This window comes from Pleurodeles waltl, chromosome 8 (assembly GCF_031143425.1).
Source record: "Pleurodeles waltl isolate 20211129_DDA chromosome 8, aPleWal1.hap1.20221129, whole genome shotgun sequence".
In the NCBI taxonomy this organism is placed as follows: Eukaryota; Metazoa; Chordata; class Amphibia; order Caudata; family Salamandridae; genus Pleurodeles; species Pleurodeles waltl.
Window position 1 is genome coordinate 1,534,298,142 of NC_090447.1, and position 22,451 is coordinate 1,534,320,592.

The 22,451-nt window shown below is 45.4% G+C and overlaps 1 protein-coding gene across 1 annotated transcript in view; it reads right to left on the minus strand.

The window, feature by feature from the left end:
• PDE9A (phosphodiesterase 9A) overlaps positions 1-22,451 on the minus strand; it is a 209,129-nt gene that overhangs the window by 93,564 nt on the left and 93,114 nt on the right. The window contains exon 7 of the mRNA XM_069202968.1: positions 6,049-6,133. Within this exon, the coding sequence (XP_069059069.1) occupies positions 6,049-6,133 (85 nt within the window). The remainder of the gene's footprint in view (positions 1-6,048; positions 6,134-22,451) is intronic.

The window sequence follows — 22,451 nt, forward strand, 5'->3', positions numbered from 1 at the left end:
TGCACCTAGAGGGGCCTTTATTTTACCCACGTTACGTCTTTTTAGACCTATTCATTATAAGGAAGCCCTGCTATACCTTCAGAGGTTGCCTAATATCCAAATTTGTCACCATGTATTAGACTTTGTCACAGCTTCTTTACGCATTAGGAAAAGGCCTATTCCTTTTAAATATTTTATGTACGTATAGTATATCTTTTTAACGCCAACATTTGTACTTTTCTGACTTTGTGATTTTTAATCATGTCTAGTATATTTATCTATGTATGTCAAGGGGTTTCAGTTTGGATGTTCATCTGGTGCTTCCAGTAATGGTTTTTAAGTTTTATTTTACTATTTATAGATTGGGAAATGTGTCTTGGTTTGTACTTTTATGGCAATTGCCGAATAAAGTTATTTGACTGACTGACTGACTGACACTGGGATCATTTTGTGACTTCCAGTTCATAAGCTGGAATCCTTCCAATATAGCACAGTTGTTTACCGGCATCAAGGAGCTTTATGCAAACTGTAGGTCACGGGTTTAGCTCCTTATAGTTTTGTTCTCAATCTGTTGTTATTGTAAGATTGCAAGCAAGGGCTCCTTTGGGAAGTAATAATGTTGTGTTGCTACAAACACAATCACAGCCTCATGTTTTATATCCTGACTTTGTGTTTCTCCCGACCTTTTGCTTTTAACATACAATGCCCACAAGTATGGATGATATGCAGTGCTTTAAATGGAAATCTAAAAGTGTAGGTACTCACTCTTTAGAGCACCTGTATGTTTCTGAGAAGTGCCAGTACTCTCCCTTTCAAATGAAAGAAGTGCAGGTCCTCAGTCCCGTACAGTACCTGCCCATGTAAAGCACTGACGAGATGTCATTCCTACACCTTGGAACCCTGACTGTCTTATGTGAAATTCCCTGTACTTTGATTTACACACGTGTGTGATTTATTGTATCTCTGTGTGTAATGTAAAGCGCTCTGACACCCTGTACTGGGATATCTAGCACTATACATGAATGAAATAAATAAATAGTAGGTGTTATTGAAACCATGTGGGTAGTTATTGATGCACACAGCTAAACTGTGTAATCTCGCAGTGCAAGCACACCTCTTACACAGGGCTTGAACAAAGTCACAACCCTGCCTCCAAGTAATTGTTTCTTTAGAGTGCATGTGAAGTGAAAACCAGCTCTGTGCCTTTGTTTCCCTCATTGCTTTGGTATGTAGGTGTTAGGCTTCAGATGGCTCCAAGCCAGTGTGAACATAAGAAGGGTGGATGGCCCTTTAAATCAGGCCATTGTGTTGGGCCCAGCTAGACGTTAAAACAGGAAAGCCCCCTCTCACCGCCTGCAGGTTGCTGCTCGAATGCAGACATGTGGATCATGATGAATTATGTCCCTGTGTCAAAAAATGACAGCAGGACAAGTTCAGTATGTTTCCCTGAAGTAGCTGCCAGACTTGGGATCCGGCGGGATCCCCAAAATTGCCATCACTGGTCCTGGCTAGTAATGATTAGCACTGAAGGATCTGCCATTGTGAGCGGGGTGTTACATGTGTTACCTACCTGAGAGTTGGAGGCAGGCAGCCTGCATCCTGGAAGGCCAAGTTCTGTCTATGAGAACCTAGTGTGTTCTGTCAGTAGCATTGATGGAGAACCAAAAGTTTCCTAGAAGAAAGAAATGCTCATGTGTGCGTCATTCTTGCACCATCCAATGTGGTACATGCCTGACGCAATCCTTAAGTCATATCTTTGGAGCCATGCAAAGCCACTTTGAGTGCCTTCAAAAATATGTAGTAAGGCGTCTCAATGCAAATCACTGCGTTTCCTTACTCTGCGCCGGAGAGGCATTCCATGGGTGTGGCACACAGCGCCCATGGATTTTGATGCGTTCTCAGATGTACCAAACCTGGTAAACCTGAGAATGCACCGAAACCCTACGCCTTCCCAGAGGAGGGGTAACGAGGAAAAATACCTTTATTTCTCCTTGTTTTTTTCCTCTGTCTATGTGAGCTGCATTCTGCAGCGCTCATAGAAAGAGGAATATGCCTCCCAGGATTGTTTTTGTGCAGGAAGCAGGCGTTAAAAGGATGCACCCATTGAAATCAATGGGCCTCCTTGCACTTTGCTTCACTGCACCCCCCCTTACGCACGCATTGTGGCGTTACGGGGGTGCCGAGGGGCGCAAGAAAAGTGGTGCTGCATTGTTTGCAGCGCCACTTTTCTTAAATCCGGGCCGTAGTTGATGCTGCACAATAGTGAGACAGCACCGGAAAACTGAAGAACTGTAAGCTAACTCTAGAGGGCGCTGTCACCTAGCCGGTGACCTGGTGCGGAGCGCCTACTGAAAAACAGAACAGACTGCTACGGCGAATAGCCCGAGCAGTCATTACTAATGACGAGGGGAGGAGCCCAGTTTTTAACGGGTTTCCTGAGATGCGATAAGTCGACGGAAGACTGTGAAGCGGCCAGTAGTTTATTCCAGAGCTGCGCCCTCTGATGACGAAAGGTCGAGCCCCCTGTCTTGTTTTCCGAAATGTTGGAATGCAGATAATATTTGCAGTTGCTGAGCGAAGATTCCTCCTTGGGACACATCTTTTTAATTTTCTTTGCAGTGGTATAGGGCCCTTACCTTGGCGCAGTGCTTGAAATGGAAGAATAGAAGTGTGGGTACTCTGTACAACAGTACCTACTTATTTCTGAGAAGTTCTGGTACTCTCCAATTAAAAGTATTACGTTTTTTCTTGAGAAGTGCAGGTACTCCCCCTCTAAAAATAAAAAAGTGCCTGTACTCTGTACCGGACAGTACCGGCCCATTTAAAGCACTGCCTTGGAGCGCTTTAAAGACTACGTAGAGGTATTTAAAGTCTATCCTTTGTTTTATTGGAAGCCAATGGAGTTCCTTCGAAGCGCTGGAGGAAGATGATATTCTTGGCCTGTGTAATGCTAATTTTGCAGCTGCTGCTTGAACTCCATACAGTCTGTTTACCAAATAGTCTGGTGCTCCTAGCAGCAGAGCATTGCAGTAATGAAGCAGCTTAGTATGACACTTCTCACGATCAGTGCTTCGGCTTGAGAGGGTAGCATCGGCCGGAATTCCTTTAAATTCCGAAGAAGGGGAGCTGCTATTTTATGAACATGGCTCTCCATAGATAACTTATTATCAAAGGTGACCCCCAGATTGCGAACTGCATGTGAGTCTTCTAGTTCGTCATCATTTGCCGAAGGCACACATTGAAAGAGGGGAATGCCTCTGAGGATTCTTTTTGTGCAGGAAGGGACACGTTCTTGCACAAAAACAATCCTACCTGCAACGCAGGCAGCTTTGCACCATGATGCAAGGGTTCCTGCATTGGAGCTCGGAAGCGACTAGTGCCCCACGCAAGGAAAGGACAGGAATGCACTGTTTAATGTTAAATACAGCACATACCAGCTCTTTGCATTTCACGCAGTGCAGCAGGTTGGATTGCTTTGTTGCACTGCCTAAAAGTAATCTGGGCCCTTGTGTCTAGCAGTTAGTGTCTTGAGGCATCATGACTGTCCTGTGGTTAGCTGTGCATCCTTCAAAGAGTTGTGAATGCCATGAGACTTGCAGCTCCTCCCAAAGAGAATTATTTTTGTGCATCGGATCTCCCCTGGTGGGGCAGAGCACATCTCACCTAAAGAGGGTGACTCCCTAGACTTGAACACTTCTTATCAGGTCTTTCATTTGCCATGAATCAAATCTCTTATCAAATGTAGGTCCTCACATATCTGGAAAGTCTTTCCTCTGTGGTTATTCCGCACTATTACCCCTAGAAGTTCATCCACTAGGAACACACAGTCCCATGAAGGAACTCATTTCTGAAACAGGCAGCCCATCCCGTGTGTTTTGAGGCAGTTCTTCAGGATGAAAGGATCTGGTGTTAGGACCTGGACTGGCAACTTTGGAACTGGGAACCAGGATCAAGTCTCGGCATTGACTTAACATCCTGTAATTCTGCACAAATCACTTAGGGCCTGATTTAGATCTCAGTGGAGCAGTTACTCTATCACAACGGTGATGGATAGCCCATCCACCGAAATCTAGATCCCATTATAGTCTACGGGGATTAGATCTCAGCAGATGGGATGTCCATCACCGGTGTGACGCAGTAACCCGTCCGCCAATTTCTAAATCAGGCTCTCAATCTCCCCCGTGCATCCATTTTAGCGCCTTGAGACCCTCAGGGGGATTTGCAGCACTTTACAAATCCATAATTTATTTCATCTTGAAGCGTCAACCTGTGACGTGCAGTGGCGGTTTCTGAAGCCCACTGATGCCATTTTGAACCATTCTGTGTCTCTCAAAAGAACACGCTGCTGACACATTTAAGTCATCAATAACTAATTCCTTGTTCTCTTGGGAAAGAAAAGTAACTTAGACTTCTCGGAGCTGGGAACTACACATCAATTGATGCTTTAGTGTTGTTGGCCAAAGGTATGTACAGAGCGCCTGTGGCCCAGCTACTCACTTCTGAGATCAAACGTCCAGCCCCCTCCTTGGCAGGTGAATATTCACTCCAGCATCGGGCGTTTAGAACCAAGGGCCACAGGTACGTATGTTAGAAATTGCGAGTTCCTAATTGCGAATCCATGCGAATATCAATTAGGGAATCGCAATTTCAAATGCACTAAACTCTATTGAGTTCCATTTGTGATTCCCAGTGGGTCACTAATAGATCCATCTCATTAATATTCAGGAGGTAGGTCTGGCTTTGCGACCCACTGGGAATCGCAGGAATCACAGGGATGGTGGCCTGCTGGGGTCCGCAGATCACCTTGTATGTGACTGCTTTTTAATAAAGCAATCCTTTTTTTTGTTTAATGTAGCCTGTTTTCCTTAAAGGAAAACAGAATGAAATTAAAAAAGAAAATGGGACCAATCCTTGCTCTTAAAAAATGCTTTTACATACATTTAGAAAGGGGGAAGGGGTCCCTTGGGGACCCCTTCCCATTTGCGATTGGGTTACCACCAATTTGAAATTGGTGGTAACCTGCGAATGTTTTGCGACTGCATGTCAGTTGCAGAACATTCAAACATACCACTGTGATTTTGTATTAGGGTGGGCACCCTGGACACGCCCCTTCCTAATACCGAATCACAAAGCCAAACTGAATCGCAGTTTGGCCTTGGTACATACCAAAAAGCTTTTTGGCTGTTGCAAACATCCTGATTCTGCTTTTCACATCTGGCCCCAAACTCCTTGTTGGGTAGAAAACATGCTGCCTTCCTACATCTTCTGAGCTGCCAGCAGCCGCTGACAGTGCAGACCACCAGACCCTACATCACCGGCTGCCCCTGTAGTCAAACGCTTCCACTGGCACCAGATCAGACCCACCGTGCGCCAGGGCCTTTTTTAATGGCACAGGGAACGTTTTGTGTCCAGTAGATACTCTTGCGTGAGAGCCAGCACACGTCATGCCTCATGGGTGCAACCTGATGGGTTTGGTACAAGGGCATTGCAACCAAAATGTTGTATGGCAGAAATAGTGTGTCTTAAATATCATGCACAAAAAAATGCCCCATAGAAGGTAAAAATTGAAAATCGACACTCAGTGGTATTTAGAACATGATATTTCAGTCACATGATATTTCAGTCACATGATATTTCTGCAAACAGTTCTGTGGAACCACAACCACAAAGTGCCCCTGGCGCCAGGTGCCCTTCTTAAATCACTGGCAGAACATCGAGGACAAAAATATCATGTGGACAGAATATTGTGTCCAAAAAATTGAGGATCAAAATATCGAGAGGTTAAGTGCAAATAGGTAAGTATAGATTTACTATTACAAACTCCACATCCATGTACCTAGAAGATATATATATATATATCATCAATGCACAGATACATAAACAGCAAGACTGTGCTTTTCCTTAGAAATTGACCTTCAAAATATTCTTGCCCTCAATATTCTTGACACAATATTTTGTCCACGATATTTTGGACTCAATAGTTTGTCCAAACACCGCCCTTCCCTAAGGGGGGTGCTGAGCCCCTCACATCTATGAGGTCTTTGAACCTGGCGCGGACGCAGGACTCACCTGGTGCTCCTGGCGGCCATCTCTTCACGCATCGTCTTTATGTCGCTCTTGCATCTCTCGATCTCCAACAGCTTCAGGCCCTCCACTGTGGACAGAAAGGGAGCTTGGGTTACCATGGGGAAACCTGTTGGGCTTCATTCCAGCCCGGCGCACCTTCACGTACAGCTTGTTCCGTCCCTTGTTGGTCCATCCCTTGTTCCGACTCCAGTGAGTAACCCCAGCCGACACAACGGGCCTATGCGGTGGAGCAGGTTCTTCAAGTTTGGCCAATCTCCTGAGTGTTGACAGGACCCACTGTTTGGAAACAGGGAGGTGGGACCACAATGGACCCATGGAAAATGTGCATGGGGGGGGGGCACTGACACCTGCTTCGCGGGTCCCAGTTCATCCATCATGCATCCAAGTTATTCTACAACACTCTAAGATGCTGTACATATGTAGGGGAGATCTAGTGAACAAATGTGCATAGAAGGAAGAAGAGGTCTGAGAGGCTAGCATGTACAGGACACAGAAGACTGTGTCTACATGAGTTTGACAGGCGTTGCATGTGTGCTAACAGGATTCCAAATACTCAGTACAATCAATCAATCAATCAATCATAGTATTTATAAAGCGCGCTATGTACCCGTCAGGACAGATGAGGCGTGCATACTAAGTATGTATGGATATATTTATATAGGAAGAAGGCACCCTGTATTTAAAAAGAGATGACTGTGTACATTAATGCGGCGTATTATATATGTGTGCAGTTGTGTGCAGGAAGAAGAGATCATGCGTGTGTGTGTGTGCAGGTGTAATGAAGCACACCATTTACATGTGTGTCTAGAACAAAGGGCCCCTTGTGAGCACGTGAGATAATGAATGAATGGGACACTGCGGCGCCTCTGCAGGAAGGCGCTTACCAAGGGCCCCTGCAGCGGGATCGGGTTAACGTGCACAGGACTGAAAACAAGGCCACCTCGAGAGAGCATCGGCACTTCCGGTGCACGGTGTGAAGTGTGCACTGAGGGGGATTGGCTGCACTGAAGCAGTGAGGGGGGGGGGGGGGGGCACGCCACTCCCGATTAAACACTTGCCTTTCGTTACATAACATAACATTCAACATGTTTCAATTTTTTATCGAAAACATGTTGGAGAAATATAGTTTTCAGTTGGGTTAAATGACCTTGGCCTTTTGGAAGAGTCTGAGGTTGCTGCTCGGGGCCCCGCTGCGCTCCAGCGACCAGAGGATTCCTCGTCTCTTCCTGGGAATCTCTGGGAGTCGCTGAAGTTATTAGCACTTGTGAAATCCTCGGTGAAGTCCATGTTACATACATGCGTTATCCTTAACATACATGAACGTTGTGTGCATCCACTCCAGGGTTAGGGTAATGCTGACCTGCATTTGCACTTCCTTTTGTTTTATCTTCCCTCTTGTTTTTTTAGGGTCTGAGCTCAAAACTGAGTTCGTGGGTCCGAAGGCTGTGATTGGCTGGTTGTAACAGAAATACTTCTGTCTTTAGCCAGCATTAAAGGATGCTGGCCACAGTCCCCACATGCTGAAAAACACGGAAAGGCCACATAAGCGTCCAGGGTGCAGCCCTGCCAGGTTTCCCAAGTCCCTGCGTAATGTGCTGTGTAGGAAAGTACCCTCTTTCTTGGCATGGTTACCCCCTTTTTCATCCTGATGTCAGTGTGTTTGACTGTGTTCACTGGGATCCTGCTAACCAGGACCCCAGTGATTATGCTCTCTCTCCCAAAACTCAGTATTTCATACTGCAGTTGGCATACTGGTGCCCCCATGTAAGCCCCTAGTATATGGTACCCAGTTACCCAGGGCATTGGGCTTCCAGGGGATCCCTATAGGCTGCAGCAGTTATTCTGCCACCCATAGGGAGCCCATGCAAAGGGTTCTGCATGCCTGCCATTGCAGTCTGCGTGAACCGGGTGCATGCAGCCATTTCACTACAGGTCACTGCACCAGGTCACTGTAAGTCACCCCTCTGGTACCCCCTCTCAGCCCAGGGGGCAGGCTGTGTGTGAGGGTACCCCTGCACTAGCACAGGTGCCCCCACAAACTCCAGATCCATTTTCCTGGACTTTGTGATTGCGGAGACACCATTTTACGTGTGTACTGGACACTCCCCTGCATCTGTAGGCATCAACTGCAACGATGACCTGCTGCGTGGATCCCCTCTCCTGCTGAGCTGCGTGGATTCTGCATCACGGGTGGTAGTCGGAAGAGGTCCCTTCGGTCCTCTCTACCAGCTGTCCAACTTGGGTGGAGATCAGTCCTTGCCCTCCCACGCAGGACAGTGTCCCTGTGCACCACATGTGTTGCAGCTGCCGAGGCTTGTTGGCACATTCTCCAAGGGGTCTCCAGGCATCGTTCAGCTCCAGCCCCCAGCACTCCTTCATGCAACACCCAGCTCCCTGAGTGGCTCTCCTGCGTCGTGGCACTCCTTTTTGTAGTGCTGTGTGGATTCCATTTGCAACTTCTGTGTCCCCATCCTGTGGGACTCCTGTGCGTGCTGCCTGTGCTTCTGTGGGCTCTCTGTGATGAAGAGGGTCCCCTCTGACTTCCCCTCCTGGGTTGAGTCCTCCTGGGCCTTGCTGGTCCCCGTCAGCACCACTTTCCGCCAACTGCAAGTTTTTGCTGTGCCAAGGCTTGTTGGTGGAATATGAACAAGCAAACCCGACTGCAATCTTCCTTCTGGCGTGGGACATCTTCTGCATCCTCCAGGAACTCGACTCTGACTCCAGGGCTGCAGTGCTGACTCTTCTTCCCCACCATCGACCAATTCCTGCATCCTCAGCTTGGTGGGTAGGGGCTCCTGCCCCCACTACATTCTGCTGTGTCTTCTGGACTTGGTCCCCTCTTTCCACAGGTCTTCCTCATCAGGAATCTACTTTTGGTTTCTTGCAGTCGCTTCTAAGTTTTGCAATTCTCTTCTTTTCTTCTAAGTGGGTGTTTTGGGTAAATTCTAGAGATTTACTCCTGCTTTACTGGTCGCTGGGGGGTGTTGTGGTACTTACCTTTGTGCTTTCCTAGTTCCCCGAGCACCCCTCTACACACTCCACTTACCTAGGTTGGGGTCCAACTCTTGCATTCCATTTTGTTAATATGTGGTTTGTGCTCCCCCCTAGGGTCACTATTCTCTATTGTGTTTTACACTGTTTGCACTGTTTTATAACTATTCTTATGCCTATTTCTGACAGCTAGTGTATATAACTTGTGTATTACTTACCCCCTAAGGGAGTATGGCCTCTATAATATTTTTAGTGTTGTGTTACAATAATAAAGTACCTTTTTTTTTGTAACACTGAGTGTATTCCTTCATGTGTATAAGTGCTGTCTGACTACAGTGGTATTGCATGAGATTTTCATGTCTTCTAGATAAGCCTTGGCTGCTCATCCACAGCTACCTCTAGAGAGCCTGGCTTCTAGACACTGCCTACACTACACTTAATAGGGGATACCTGGACCTGGTATAAGGTGTAAGTACCTTAGGTACCCACCACACGCCGGGCCAGCTTCCTACATGCTGCTCTATTCCAGGTTTTTGTCTTTGAATTCTGGGACTTGAAGTCTTGTCTTTTTTATTATACAGGACTACAGCTCCCAGAATGCAAAGTAAAACCCCGGAGTGGAGCAACTGCTCATGAACCTCGGAAACTTGGGCAAATGTCCTGGGCGAGAACACTGTGAGGTGTAAGAAGGGGGCCCTTCCAAAGAGCGTGTTTTGTGCATGTGGTTCTTGAACTCTGCTTACAGTTTGCCCCTAAGTTAGTAAACTCTGAGCCGGGTTCATGGACAAATGAACTCATGGACTGATGTTGGGTCCTCTGACCAGAGTAGGTTTTTGACGTCAATTCTACCTCTCACGCTGGTGTCGTTGCCTCCTCTTCCTCTGTCTCTCTCTCTCTCCCTTGGTCTCCCGCTGCCTCCTTACCCCTTGCAACTCATACTCACCTCCCCTGCCTCCCACTGGCGATGGTACTTCAGTGCAATCCTCAAACAGGTCTCCCCTCTTCCTGCCCTGCTCGCCCCTCCCACCTTCCATGGGTCATCCCTCCAGCCTCTGTGCTTTCCTTGAAGTAAAAGTTCTCAGGGCTGCTGACTGCTCTGTCCCTCCCTCTGATCCCACCACTGAATCCGAAGAGTTTGCCCGGTTCTTGGACGATAAAGTGAATTCTGTTGAGCAGTTGTTGCAAGGCAGGCCTGAGCACCACTTGCAAATCTAGCAATACTTGCATTTGGACTCAGTCACGGAGGACGGGGTGCCAAAGATTGTAAGTAGGGCTTCTGGGTTTATGGTTTTTATGCTTTAACATTTTCATCTGTATTTATCCATATTGCCCACCCCCTTCTCCTTAGCTTAAGACCCCAACTTGTTCCCCCATTGGATCATAAGACCTGGTCGGCGCAGACCTGGCATTTGCACTGAGCCCGGTTTTACTGCTGACCCTTCCCCCTTTATATGGTACGATCCTTTGCATGGCAGTGTACTTGTTTACAACCACTCACTCACTATATAATGGTTTATATGGTATGATCCTTTGTATGGCTTTGTACCTGTTTACAACCACTCACTCGCTATGTAATGATTTATATTGTACGATCATTTGTATGGGTTTGTACCTGTTTACAACCACTCACTCACAACACAATGATTTATATTGTACAATCATTTTTATAGGTCTGTACCTGTTTACGACCACTCACTCACTATGTAATGATTTATATGGTACGATTCTTTGTATGGGTTTGCACCTGTTTACAATCATTCACTCACTATGGAATGATTTATATGGTAAAATCCTTTGTATGGGTTTGCACCTGTTTACAATCACTCACTCACTCTGTAATAATTTATATGGTACGATTCTTTGTGCGGCTTTGTACCCATTTACAATCACTCACTCACTATGTTATGATTTGTATTGTACAATCCTTTGTATGGCTTTGAACCTGTTACAACTATTCATTTGCTATGTAAAGATTTATATGGTATGATCCTTTGTATGGCTTTGTACCTATTTACAACCACTCACTCGCTCTGTAGTGATTTATATGGTACAATCCTTTGTATGGCTTTGAACCTGTTTACAACCGTTCATGCGCAATGTAATGATTTATATGGTACGATCCTTTGTCTGGCTTTGTAACTATATACAATCACTCACTATGGAGTGTTTTATATGGTACAATCTTTTGTATGGGTTTGTACCTGTTTACAATCACTCACTCACTCACTATGTAATGATTTATATGTTACAATACTTTGTATGGGTTTCTACCTGTTTACAAACACTCACTCACTATGTAATAATTTATATGGTAGGATCCTTTGTGTGGCTTTGTACCTGTTTACAAACGTTCACTCACTATGTAATGATTTATATGGTAGGATACTTTGTATGGCTTTGTACCTGTTTAAAGCCACTCATTCACTCTGTAATGATTTAGATGGTAGAATCCTTTGTATGGCTTTTGACCTATTTACAACCGTTCACTCGCTATGTAATGATTTATATGGAAGAATCCTTTGTATGGCTTTGAACCTGTTTACAACTGTTCACTTGCTATGTAATGATTTATGGAAGAATCTTTTGTATGGCTTTGAACCTGTTTACAACCATTCACTCGCTATGTAATCATTTATATGGTATGATCCTTTGTACGGCTTTGAACCTGTTCACAATTGTTCACTTGCTATGTAATGATTTATGGAAGAATCTTTTGTATGGCTTTGAACCTGTTTACAACCATTCACTCGCTATGTAATGATTTATATGGTATGATCCTTTGTACGACTTTGAACCTTTTTACAATCACTTACTCACTATGTAATGATTTATAAGGTACAATCCCTTTTATGGCTTTGAACCTGTTTACAACTGTTCACTCTTTATGTAATGATTTATATGGTACAATCCTTTGTATGGCTTTGTACCTGTTTACAACCATTCACTCAATATGTAATGATTTATATGGTATGATCCTTTGTATGGTTTTGGACATATTTACAAACACACACTCTGTAATGATTTATATGATACAATCCTTTGTGTGACTTTGAACCTGTTTACAACTATTCACTCGCTATGTAATGATCTATATTGTATGATCCTTTGTACGGCTTTGTACCTGTTTACAACCACTCACTCCCTATGTGATGATTTATATGGTACGATCCCTTTGTATGGCTTTGTACCTGTTCACAACTATTCACTCGCTATGTAATGATTTAGATGGTATGATCCTTTGTATGGCCTTGTACCTGTTTACAACCGTTCACTCGCTATGTAATGATTTATATGGTACAATCCTGTGTATGACTTTGTACCTGTTTACAATAATTCACTCACTATGGAATGATTTATATGGTAAAATCCTTTGTATGGCTTTGTACCTGTTCAAAATCCCTCACTCACTATGTAATGATTTATATGGTATGATGCTATGTATCACTTTGTACCTGTTTACATCACTCTGTAATGGTTTATATGATACAGTCCTTTATATGGCTTTGAACCTGTTTGCAATTATTCACTCGCTATGTAATGATTTATATAGTATGATCCTCGAATGGCTTTGTAACTGCATACAATCACTCATTTACTCACTAAGTAATGATATATATGGTACGATCCTTTGTATGGCTTTGTACCTGTTCAAAACCGTTCACTCACTATGTAATGATTTATATTGTGCAATCCTTTGTATGGCTTTGTACCTGTTTACAATCACTCACTCCCTATGTGATGATTTATATGGTATGATCCTTTGTATGATTCTTTGTACCGGTTTACAACAACTCACTCACTGTGTAATGCAGGCAGAGTGTATCATATTTGTAACACGTTGCCTCTATCGTAGAGCTCTCTAACACTCTTGGGTAATGTCCACACTATCGAAAAGGCACACACGATTAAAGAAAGTGCAAAACCAACGAACATTACTGCTGATTTTGATGTAGTAAAATCAACAGACTAGGACCCTTTAAGATACAGAGGGTGGCAAAATTCAATGATCTCAATGCCCACACGTTGAAAAGTGAGGGGGGCATACCCCACCTTCCCCTCACATTCCTCAAGTGCAGAGAGAATTGCTCCCCTTCTCCAGTGGGAATTTGGTTACACACTACGCCTTGCTAAATCAGAAGGGTGTAATTCCACCATCATGCCCTCCCCATCTAGACTGAGGGTAGGTGAGACTATCTGCCCCATTGACCTACCGAAGGGCAGGAAGGGTGTATAAAAATGAAAGTAGGGTGCAGTTGTGAGCAGGGGGTGGGGTCTCCCCTTCCCTGCAGAGGGATGTCGACCACACAGGAGTAGGACAGTGCCCCCTTGGGTATCATAGGTGAAAGGGCCCTGTGTTCCTGGTTTAAGCAGGGGGGGGATGTACCCCCACCCTGAGTCAAGTTGTGACCAAAAGGCAAGCCATACTCCCACCCCCTTTGGCTAAAGTGCGGGTGGACTCATACACCCCGCCCTTTGGCAAGGTGAGGGCCATATGCACCACCTGAGCCTCTGATGTGATATGACATATTATGAAATTCGTTATTCCATATGTGGAAACATGCTTGAAGAGGATTAGGGTTGAGGACTGTGGAGGTGGGAGCTCAGGCACTTAGGCTGAGGTGTCATCTTAACTCCCACCCACGGGATGCAAAGGAGAGATGGAACCAGCATAAGGAGCCTTTTCATTAGAAATCCCATATGTGCTGTTGTACTTTGTGTAATGCAGAATGGTCTGTGCAGATGTTGGAAACGGTGTATGGAGGGAGTGAGAGTTTAGGATGAATTTGGACAGTCGTAAAACTCAACCCCCCTTCAAATCAAGTTTGTTCGGCAATCTGCGTTTGCGCAAGAGCAGAGATTCTGCCAAGAGTAGGCGGACTCCTGGCTCACTCCTCTCGTGCTCCTGAAATTCAGAAGTAATCCTTTTGTGGTAACAGAGTAATCTTTATGAATTAGGTAATTTCTAGCTATTTGTAGGTGCTGGGTCTCTTTCGGGGTGTGGTTTCAGCACTCACTGTGTGCCGAGGTGGTACCCGTAAGGAAGTTAACCTCCTTGTCACCTATGGACACCCTAAGTCAATGTCCATCTGTTTCCAACTACATTGCATAAAGACGATATTCCCAGTTTCTTAACACTCCCATTTTCACAGTCCTTGATTTTTACCAGCAGACCACATGTCCCATAGCAGGCAGGCGAGTGAGTAGTTACTTGCCAGTAGTGATTGACAGGCTGACAACCATAGTAGGCAGGTGAAAGGGTTGTTACTGTGAGTAAAAAACAACCATAGCAGGCAGGTGGATTTTGTTACTACGAGTGATGACAGCTGTTAGACTTGGCATCATTGCTGTGGTCTCCCCTAACTTTTTTGCCTCTACTTCCAGGGTGTTTCTGTGTGCTGGACTCTGGTTTTGCTGTTTTGTTTGCTCTGGACACTTTACCACTGCTGTGTAAGTGTTCCCTGTATAAATTGTATGTGTACATTGGCTTATACATGATTGACATATTTAATTTACTGGTAAGTCCCTAGTACAGTGCACTAGAGGTGCCAGGGCCTGTAAATCGAATGCTACTAGCCGGCCTGCAGCACTGGTTGTACCACCCACGTTAGTAGCCCTGTAAACATGGCTCAGACCTGCCACTGCAGTGTCTGTGAGTGCAGTTTTAAACTGCCAATTCGACTTGGCAAGTGTACCCACTTGCCAGGCTTAAACCTTCCCTTTTTATACATGTAAGGAACCCATAAGGTAGGCCCCAGGTTGCCCCATGGGCCGGGTGCAGTGTATGTTAAAGGTGGGACATGTTCTTATGTGCTTTACATGTCCTGACAGTGAAAGACTGCCAAATTTGGTTTTCACTGTTGCAAGGTCTATCTCTCTCATAGGTCAACATGGGGGATACCTTATATTACTAAAGTGCAGATTCCCTTTGGGACCAGAAAGACATGTGGAGTTTGGGGTCTCTGAACTCACAATTTAAAAATACACCTTTTAGTGAATTTAGTAATTTAGGCTAAAATCATCACTCCACCTGCATTGCAGCTGAGAGATCGACGCAACGCGGATGGAGAAACGACACGCAACACCCGCAGCGGCTGCTGTTAATGACACAAGCCCCCACACAGCGCGGTTTATTGACACAGTGCGACCCGATTTCAATGCAACATCGCTGGGCGCGGAAAATCAAAGCAAAGCTTGCCAGGACCTGAGGTGCCCGTCCGGATCGATGCATCGCTCTCTTGTGGGAGAGAAGAAACGATGCACGCCGATCCGACCGGAGAGGGAACAATGCACATTCTCGCTTCTGGGTGAGTAATCAACGCATTGCTGGCCTTTTTTGGCATACACTCACCCGTGCGGCTTTATTTTGGCGCTACCTAGGGACTTTTCTACGCTAACAACGTTCTCACTGTTTTCCAAAGGATTAGGACTCTTATTCTTTTAAAAATTCATATATTGACTTGTATATGTTGGATTTTTGTTGTTTTGGTCTTGTTTTGTTTAGATAAATATTATCTATGTTTCTAAACCTGTGTTGTGTCATTTGATAGTGTTTTCACTGAATTACTGTGTATGTTGGTACAAATACTTTACACCTTGCTTCTGAAGTTAAGCCTGCCCGCCCGTGCCAAGCTACCAAGGGGGTGAGCAAGAGTTAACTGAGGGTGATTCTCCTTTACCCTGACTGGAGTGAGGGTCCTTGCTTGGACAGGGGGTAACATGACTGCCAACCAAAGACCCCATTTCTAACAAAGATCATGTAGGACCCCTGACGCAGGTATGTTCCCAAACAATTGATAAGGAGGCGGACTTGTGGCAGCAATTATGTAAAGAATTCCCAACAAGTGTACACTATGTTCCTGTCACATGTAAATGAGAAAGGAACATGATGTGCATACATACGTACATCACTTGATTATGACGCTGATAGTAATGCCTTCACAGAGTGGCATTGATAACGCTAATCAAAACATTTCTCTAATTTTAAACATTAGCAGCCATCTTAAAAGAAATAATCAAATAAATGGACTAAGACAGAGCAAGCTAAGTAGGTTAAAAGTCACTAGGTGATAGGGCAAAAACCTGCAAGCCGAAAGGCTAAGCTAATCTCCTGAGTCCCAATAAAAGCTAAATAGGATTCACTACACACTCTCTATTGCCGGAACAAGGATGTCAATACACTACAGAATATGCATGAATCAAGGCTAAATTGCTCTGAGCTAAAACAGGCTAAAACAAATTAAAACTAAGCTAAAAACATACAAAGCGATAAACCATGACAAACACAGCAGACCAAATGCAAATTGAATTAATAAGGCAATTTGGCTTGAACTTTCAAACTTTATAATAAGGCCAATGGTCAAATCATTTAACAATAATTGTGATCATCGAATGGGGGCGCATTCAAGAATGACTCCACATCGTCAGATGTGAGATCAATTATGGGATTGGCAAACGGATCCACGGAGCAGAAGTGCTCAGAAGCCTCAAGCGCAGATTCACCTGTGGAGGCAGCATCATCCACAGTCCCTAATGGAGCTGAATAGTTCACTAGTAGAGGTGGGCTTGCAAATCAGCCGCAGTCTCATGGAGCACGACCGGAATGAACCCTCATAGGGAACATCAGCAGTTCCTTGTCTACAGGAAGCACTGGCGACAGAAAGACACACTGATGGTAGACACTCGAAGAGGCACCAGGTGCAATGAAAAACAGGTTGCGCGCATCATAGGACTGGTCAGAATGACAGTGACCAAACATGATCCAATTCTTCAAGCAACGGAGCACCAAAGAACTGAACCATGAGATCATGGCACAGCTGGGCTGCCAGTAGTAACCATATCACTCCACTTAGCTGAGAAGGCACAACCACTGCGTATTAGGAACAATGGCAGCAGTATCCCACCAGTCAGTGCCTAAGTCACAGGAAAGCCACCAAACACACATGAAAAGAGTGAATGGATAGCTGATGGAATGCCCCTGAAGAGTCTGGAAGATGGAAACAAATCCAGACCCAACAGCCTTGAAGAAATGTACAATTCCAGCAGTACTCGAGGCATTGAATATCTCGAAGACCAGCTCTCCAAAGTGCTTGGGGAAGTTGGTATTTAATAGGGATTGTATCTCGGCTGATGATCTTGCTATCTGGAGAGCATACGTCTCTCTGGCCAATGTCAACGCCACTTGTTTTTGGAACAGTAGCTCCTCTAGTGTGCTCAGCTTGTCATAATTTACATTAGTAGTATCAGGTCACATTTCTGCTACTCTTATCTCTTGTGTGGGGGGAATAGAACAAGTCCACAACAAGTTACGATTTGAGAGACAGAAATTGCGTAGGCAATTCCTGGACTCATTCCGCAACAACTCTGGTCGTTCAGGACCTTATAACTTCCATTCGAAAGTATGTGAAATGCTGGATGAATCAACTGACGGGAGTACCCTTCAGAAAGCATGGCAGGTTTGCGACCCCCACATTGCAAAAGCCATGAAGTGACACCTGTTTGCAGATCATTGAATGACCAACAGTAGTCTCACATTTGCTTCCACTCAGAAAGACCTCTATTTTGCCGTTCGGACATTTGAACTTGAAAGGCAACTCCCACTCTTCTTTAATATAGCTATTTTCTAGCCGCTCGTATCTGCCCACAGCAAAATGTTTCAGACATTTTGAGAAAGGAAAGGTGGAAATTGGCAGATTTTTAACGCCATGTACGAGCCATACCATTGATGGTGTCTGCTACGTGAAAGGCAGCTTTTCAAACTTTTCAATGTTAAGCATGTTGTAAAATCGCTTTCTTTTTAGCCATTATCTGTTGCTCCCTGGACAAATTAAAAGCAGCAAACAAGTCACTACTGTTAATGTATTTCCATGGGATGCGGCCATTTTTCAGAATCGGCAACGTCCAACCCAACTGCATGATGGGATGCAGCTGACTTTGCCCATGTTGTAAAAGGGACATGTCATTTTGTATGATATCAATCGCAGATTACACTATGTTATTAAGGGTGTATATTCCGTTGGACAGAGTAATCATACATTATCGACAACAGCTAAAGCCTTTGCCACATTTTCCTTATCTATCTGCCTTAGACGTGTAGCTTCTTCCATTTGAGAAAGCTTCCATATTTCATTGTATATGCCATACAGGAATAATTTAGAGCCTTGTTTTGTTGGACCTAGCAAGAAGTCTACTTCATCTGATAGGAGACTAAGATGTTCTTTAATTAAGGTGTTAGTGTGTAACCATTGTTGGCACAGTCTACCCACACTGTATGTTGTAACTATACCTGAGTGTTGACCCGAGACATAGCGAGGGTCTGGCTGGCTAATCTTGAACCCCCCCGCCCCGAGCAATTAACAAAACGCGCCTGACACCCGTTTGTGTCTATTCGCCACAATAACCACACGCCAGGACTTGAAAGTTTGGAATTATAGGCACCATCCTGAACCCAAACATTTAGTTCTTACTCTGTGACTCTTAGGAATGATTGCCAATTGGTGAATCCGACTGGTGTGGGGATACTAGGCACATTCATTTCTTTTATTTTTGCTAACCTTAGGCAGGATGTCCATTGAACTGTGTCATTTAAAAATATAGGCCCATATTTATACTTTTTGACGCTAAACTGCGCTAACGCAGTTTAGCGTCAAAAAGTTTTGCGCCGGCTAACGCCATTCTGAAGCGCCATGCGGGCGCCGTATTTATTGAATGGCGTTAGCCGGCGCAAGCAGACCGGCGCTGCCTGGTGTGCGCGAGAAAAACCACGTACACCAGGCAGCGCCGGCGTAGGGGGAAAATGGCGCATGGGCGTCTTAAAATGGGGCAAGTCAGGTTACGTCGAAAAAATCGTCGTAACCCGACTTGCGCCATTTATTTTCGACGCCCATCCCCCATCAACATGACTCCTATCATTGTAAAGATAGGAGTCATGCCCCCTTGCCCAATGGCCATGCCCAGGGGACTTCTGTCCCCTGGGCATGGTCATTGGGCATAGTGGCATGTAGGGGGGCACAAATCAGGCCCCCCTATGCCAAAAAAAATTATTAAAAAAAAAAAAAAAAATACTTACCTGAATGTCCCTGGGGTGGGTCCCTCCAGCCTTGGGTGTCCTCCTGGGGTGGGCAAGGGTGGCAGGGGGGGTCCCTGGGGGCAGGGGAGGGCACTCTGGGCTCATTTTGAGCCCACTTGTCCCTTAACGCCATGCCTGACCCAGGCGTTAAAAAGCGGCGCAAATGCGCCGTTTTTAGCCACGCCCACTCCCGGGCGTCTCTTTTGCCCGGGAGTATAAATACCACGTAAAGGCCTGGGAGTCATTTTTTAGACGGGAACGCCTCCCTTGCATATCATTAACGCAAGGAAGGGGTTCACGCTAAAAAATGACGCACATTCCGGGAACTTTGGCGCTATTCGCCTCTAACGCCATAGTATAAATATGGCGTTAGTTGGCGTTAGTTTAGCGTCGAATTTGCGTCGAAAAAAACGACGCAAATTCAGCGCAAACGGAGTATAAATACGGCCCATAATTTGAACAGGAATAAGGCATGCTCTGAACAAAGCTTCCCTACCCTCAATTTGCCAATCTTGAGTTCCCCATACACTTTTCACATCAATAGTGCTCTTCCAGTATGCATAACCTTTAACAGCAAGCCGGGAAACAAAGGCATCTGAATAGATTAGTTTGGTGTCAGTTAGCAAAATCTTCCGTTTTTTGGAAGGTTGTAATTTGAAATACATATGCTTTGCGGCTCCCAACAGGTGGAGTTGAACAGTGTTCCCACTGTGTGTAATTAAATACTGATCTATGTCTAGATGCTTGGTGCAGATAGTAATGTCCCAAATGATTATAATAGAACATTTCCCCATAATTCTTTGTGCTGGTGTACACTTAATCACTTTCAAGTACAGTGTAATCCTGCAGCTCAGCAAGCATAGAATCAACTGTCTGAACATCTCAGTCATCAGAAACAACACCAGGTGTAATTACATCAGTCATTGAAATTTTGAATACATAAGGAATTCTGATAATCTCAGTAGGCCCACATATATCGAAAGGTACTTTATACCAAACAATCCCATCCGGAATTGGTACTGCTGAAATGTTCACAAGGGACAAGTCTCTTCGGACCTTATGGGGGTCATTCTGACCCCGGCGGTCATGGACCGCCGGGGCCAGGGTTGGCGGGAGCACCGCCAACAGGCTGGCGGTGCCCCGCAGGGCATTCTGACCGCGGCGGTTTTGCCACGGTCAGAAGTGGAAAACCGGCGGTCTCCCGCCGGTTTTCCGCTGCCCTTAAGAATCCTCCATGGCGGCGCAGCTCGCTGCGCCGCCATGGGGATTCTGACAGCCCATACCGCCATCCTGTTCCTGGCGGTTCGCCCGCCAGGAACAGGATGGCGGTATGGCCTGTCGTGGGGCCCCGGGGGGCCCCTGCAGTGCCCATGACAATGGCATGGGCACTGCAGGGGCCCCCGTAAGAGGGCCCCACTTTGTATTTCAGTGTCTGCTTTGCAGACACTGAAATACGCGACGGGTGCCACTGCACCCGTCGCACCTTCCCACTCCGCCGGCTCAATTCTGAGCCGGCGTCCTCGTGGGAAGGGTGTTTTGGACTGGGCTGGCGGGCGGCCTTTTGGCGGTCGCCCGCCAGCCCAGTGCAAAACCCAAAATACCCTCAGCGGTCTTTCGACCGCGGAGCGGTATTTTGGAGGGGGGAACTCTGGCGGGCGGCCTCCGCCGCCCGCCAGGGTGAGAATCACCCCCCATGTGAGGAAAGATAGGATGTTAAAACTTCATCCACTGGCTCAACAGTAGAGCGTTCAGGAAGATAATTACCATTTATCAGGAGAAAAAAAACAGTCACAAAACCAATCCATAACAGAAAGGCAAGCAATGTCAGAAATATCCACAGAATACCATGAATAAACCAAATTGTTAGTTTGTAAGCCATATGTACAGCCTACGTGTCTTTGAAACAGTTTCAATGGGGGTGCAGATGATGTTAAAGAAAAATCATCAAGGTCGATGAAATAACCAGAAGCAGTCTCAGCGAACACAGGAGCTGGGCATTACTGGTGAATGGATCCACTTCGCGTGGAGGTTCACAGTAGACGGTGTTGTCAGTTTGTGTTAAAATGGAATAGAAAACAGCCACATCTTGGACTGTTCTTGTCAGTTAAGTGGTAGCAGAATTAGCAGAAGCTCATTCTCTGCCCTCCCATGCTCTAGGAGGCATTCGTAACATCGTTGTACATGCTGGTATATTCAGAAGTGTTGTTACTTCTTCTTGGAAGAGGTATACCCTTTTGGGTAGTGAGAGGGAACCAGGGAAGACCCAAGGGACCTCTGGGTCTACAGTTGAGGATCCGCCACATGATGCAAATTGATGTTGTTGGTGGAGACTAATCTGTTCCTTTTGGAACCTGGCATCAGTGGTAGAATGACAGTTCTAGTGCCTTTAATTCCCAAGACTGGAACCGGTGCTCTGTAGGATGGGACGAATTCCTTCTTCACAGCAATCTTTTCATGAACCAGATCCCCAACTTTAGGAATCGAGCCTGTAGAAGGTGTTGGCAAATCCCCTATTCCTAAAGTAGCAGCATTGGCGAATGAATTATCATCACAAAATTGCTGAAGCTCCTGTAAAACAGGGACACATTCGTTTATGTCAAAAGGTGTGTCTGCTGCCACCATGCCAGTGCCATCTATATCTAGGACATACATAGGTATCCCAAAGAGGACCTTGTGTGGAGTGCGTCCTACCAAGGACCGTCTTGGCAGATTATTCAGTGGCCTCTGGACTCCATGTAGGTGATAAAACCAACTGAGGCCTGAACTTAATACTCTGGCTGTTAAGGACTGCTTTAGGTCACAATTCCTCCTCTCCACAACACTATTACCCTTGGGATGCTACGGAGAAGAATAATGGAGTTCAACACTCATCGTCCTCATGGTGTCCGTTGTAGGAGGCTGGACTGGCTTGTAGTGAGTACCAAGGGGTACTTGCACCTTGCACCAGGCCCAGTTATCCCTTATTAGTGTATAGGGTGTCTAGCAGCTTAGGCTGATAGATAATGGTAGCTTAGCAAAGCAGCTCAGGCTGAACTAGGAGACATGTGAAGCTACTACAGTACCACTTAGTGTCATATGCACAATATCATAAGAAAACACAATACACAGTTATACTAAAAATAAAGGTACTTTATTTTTATGACAATATGCCAAAGTATCTTAGAGTGTACCCTCAGTGAGAGGATAGGAAATATACACAAGATATATATACACAATAGCAAAAATATGCAGTATAGTCTTAGAAAACAGTGCAAACAATGTATAGTTACAATAGGATGCAATGGGGAAACATAGGGATGGGGCAACACAAACCATATACTCCAAAAGT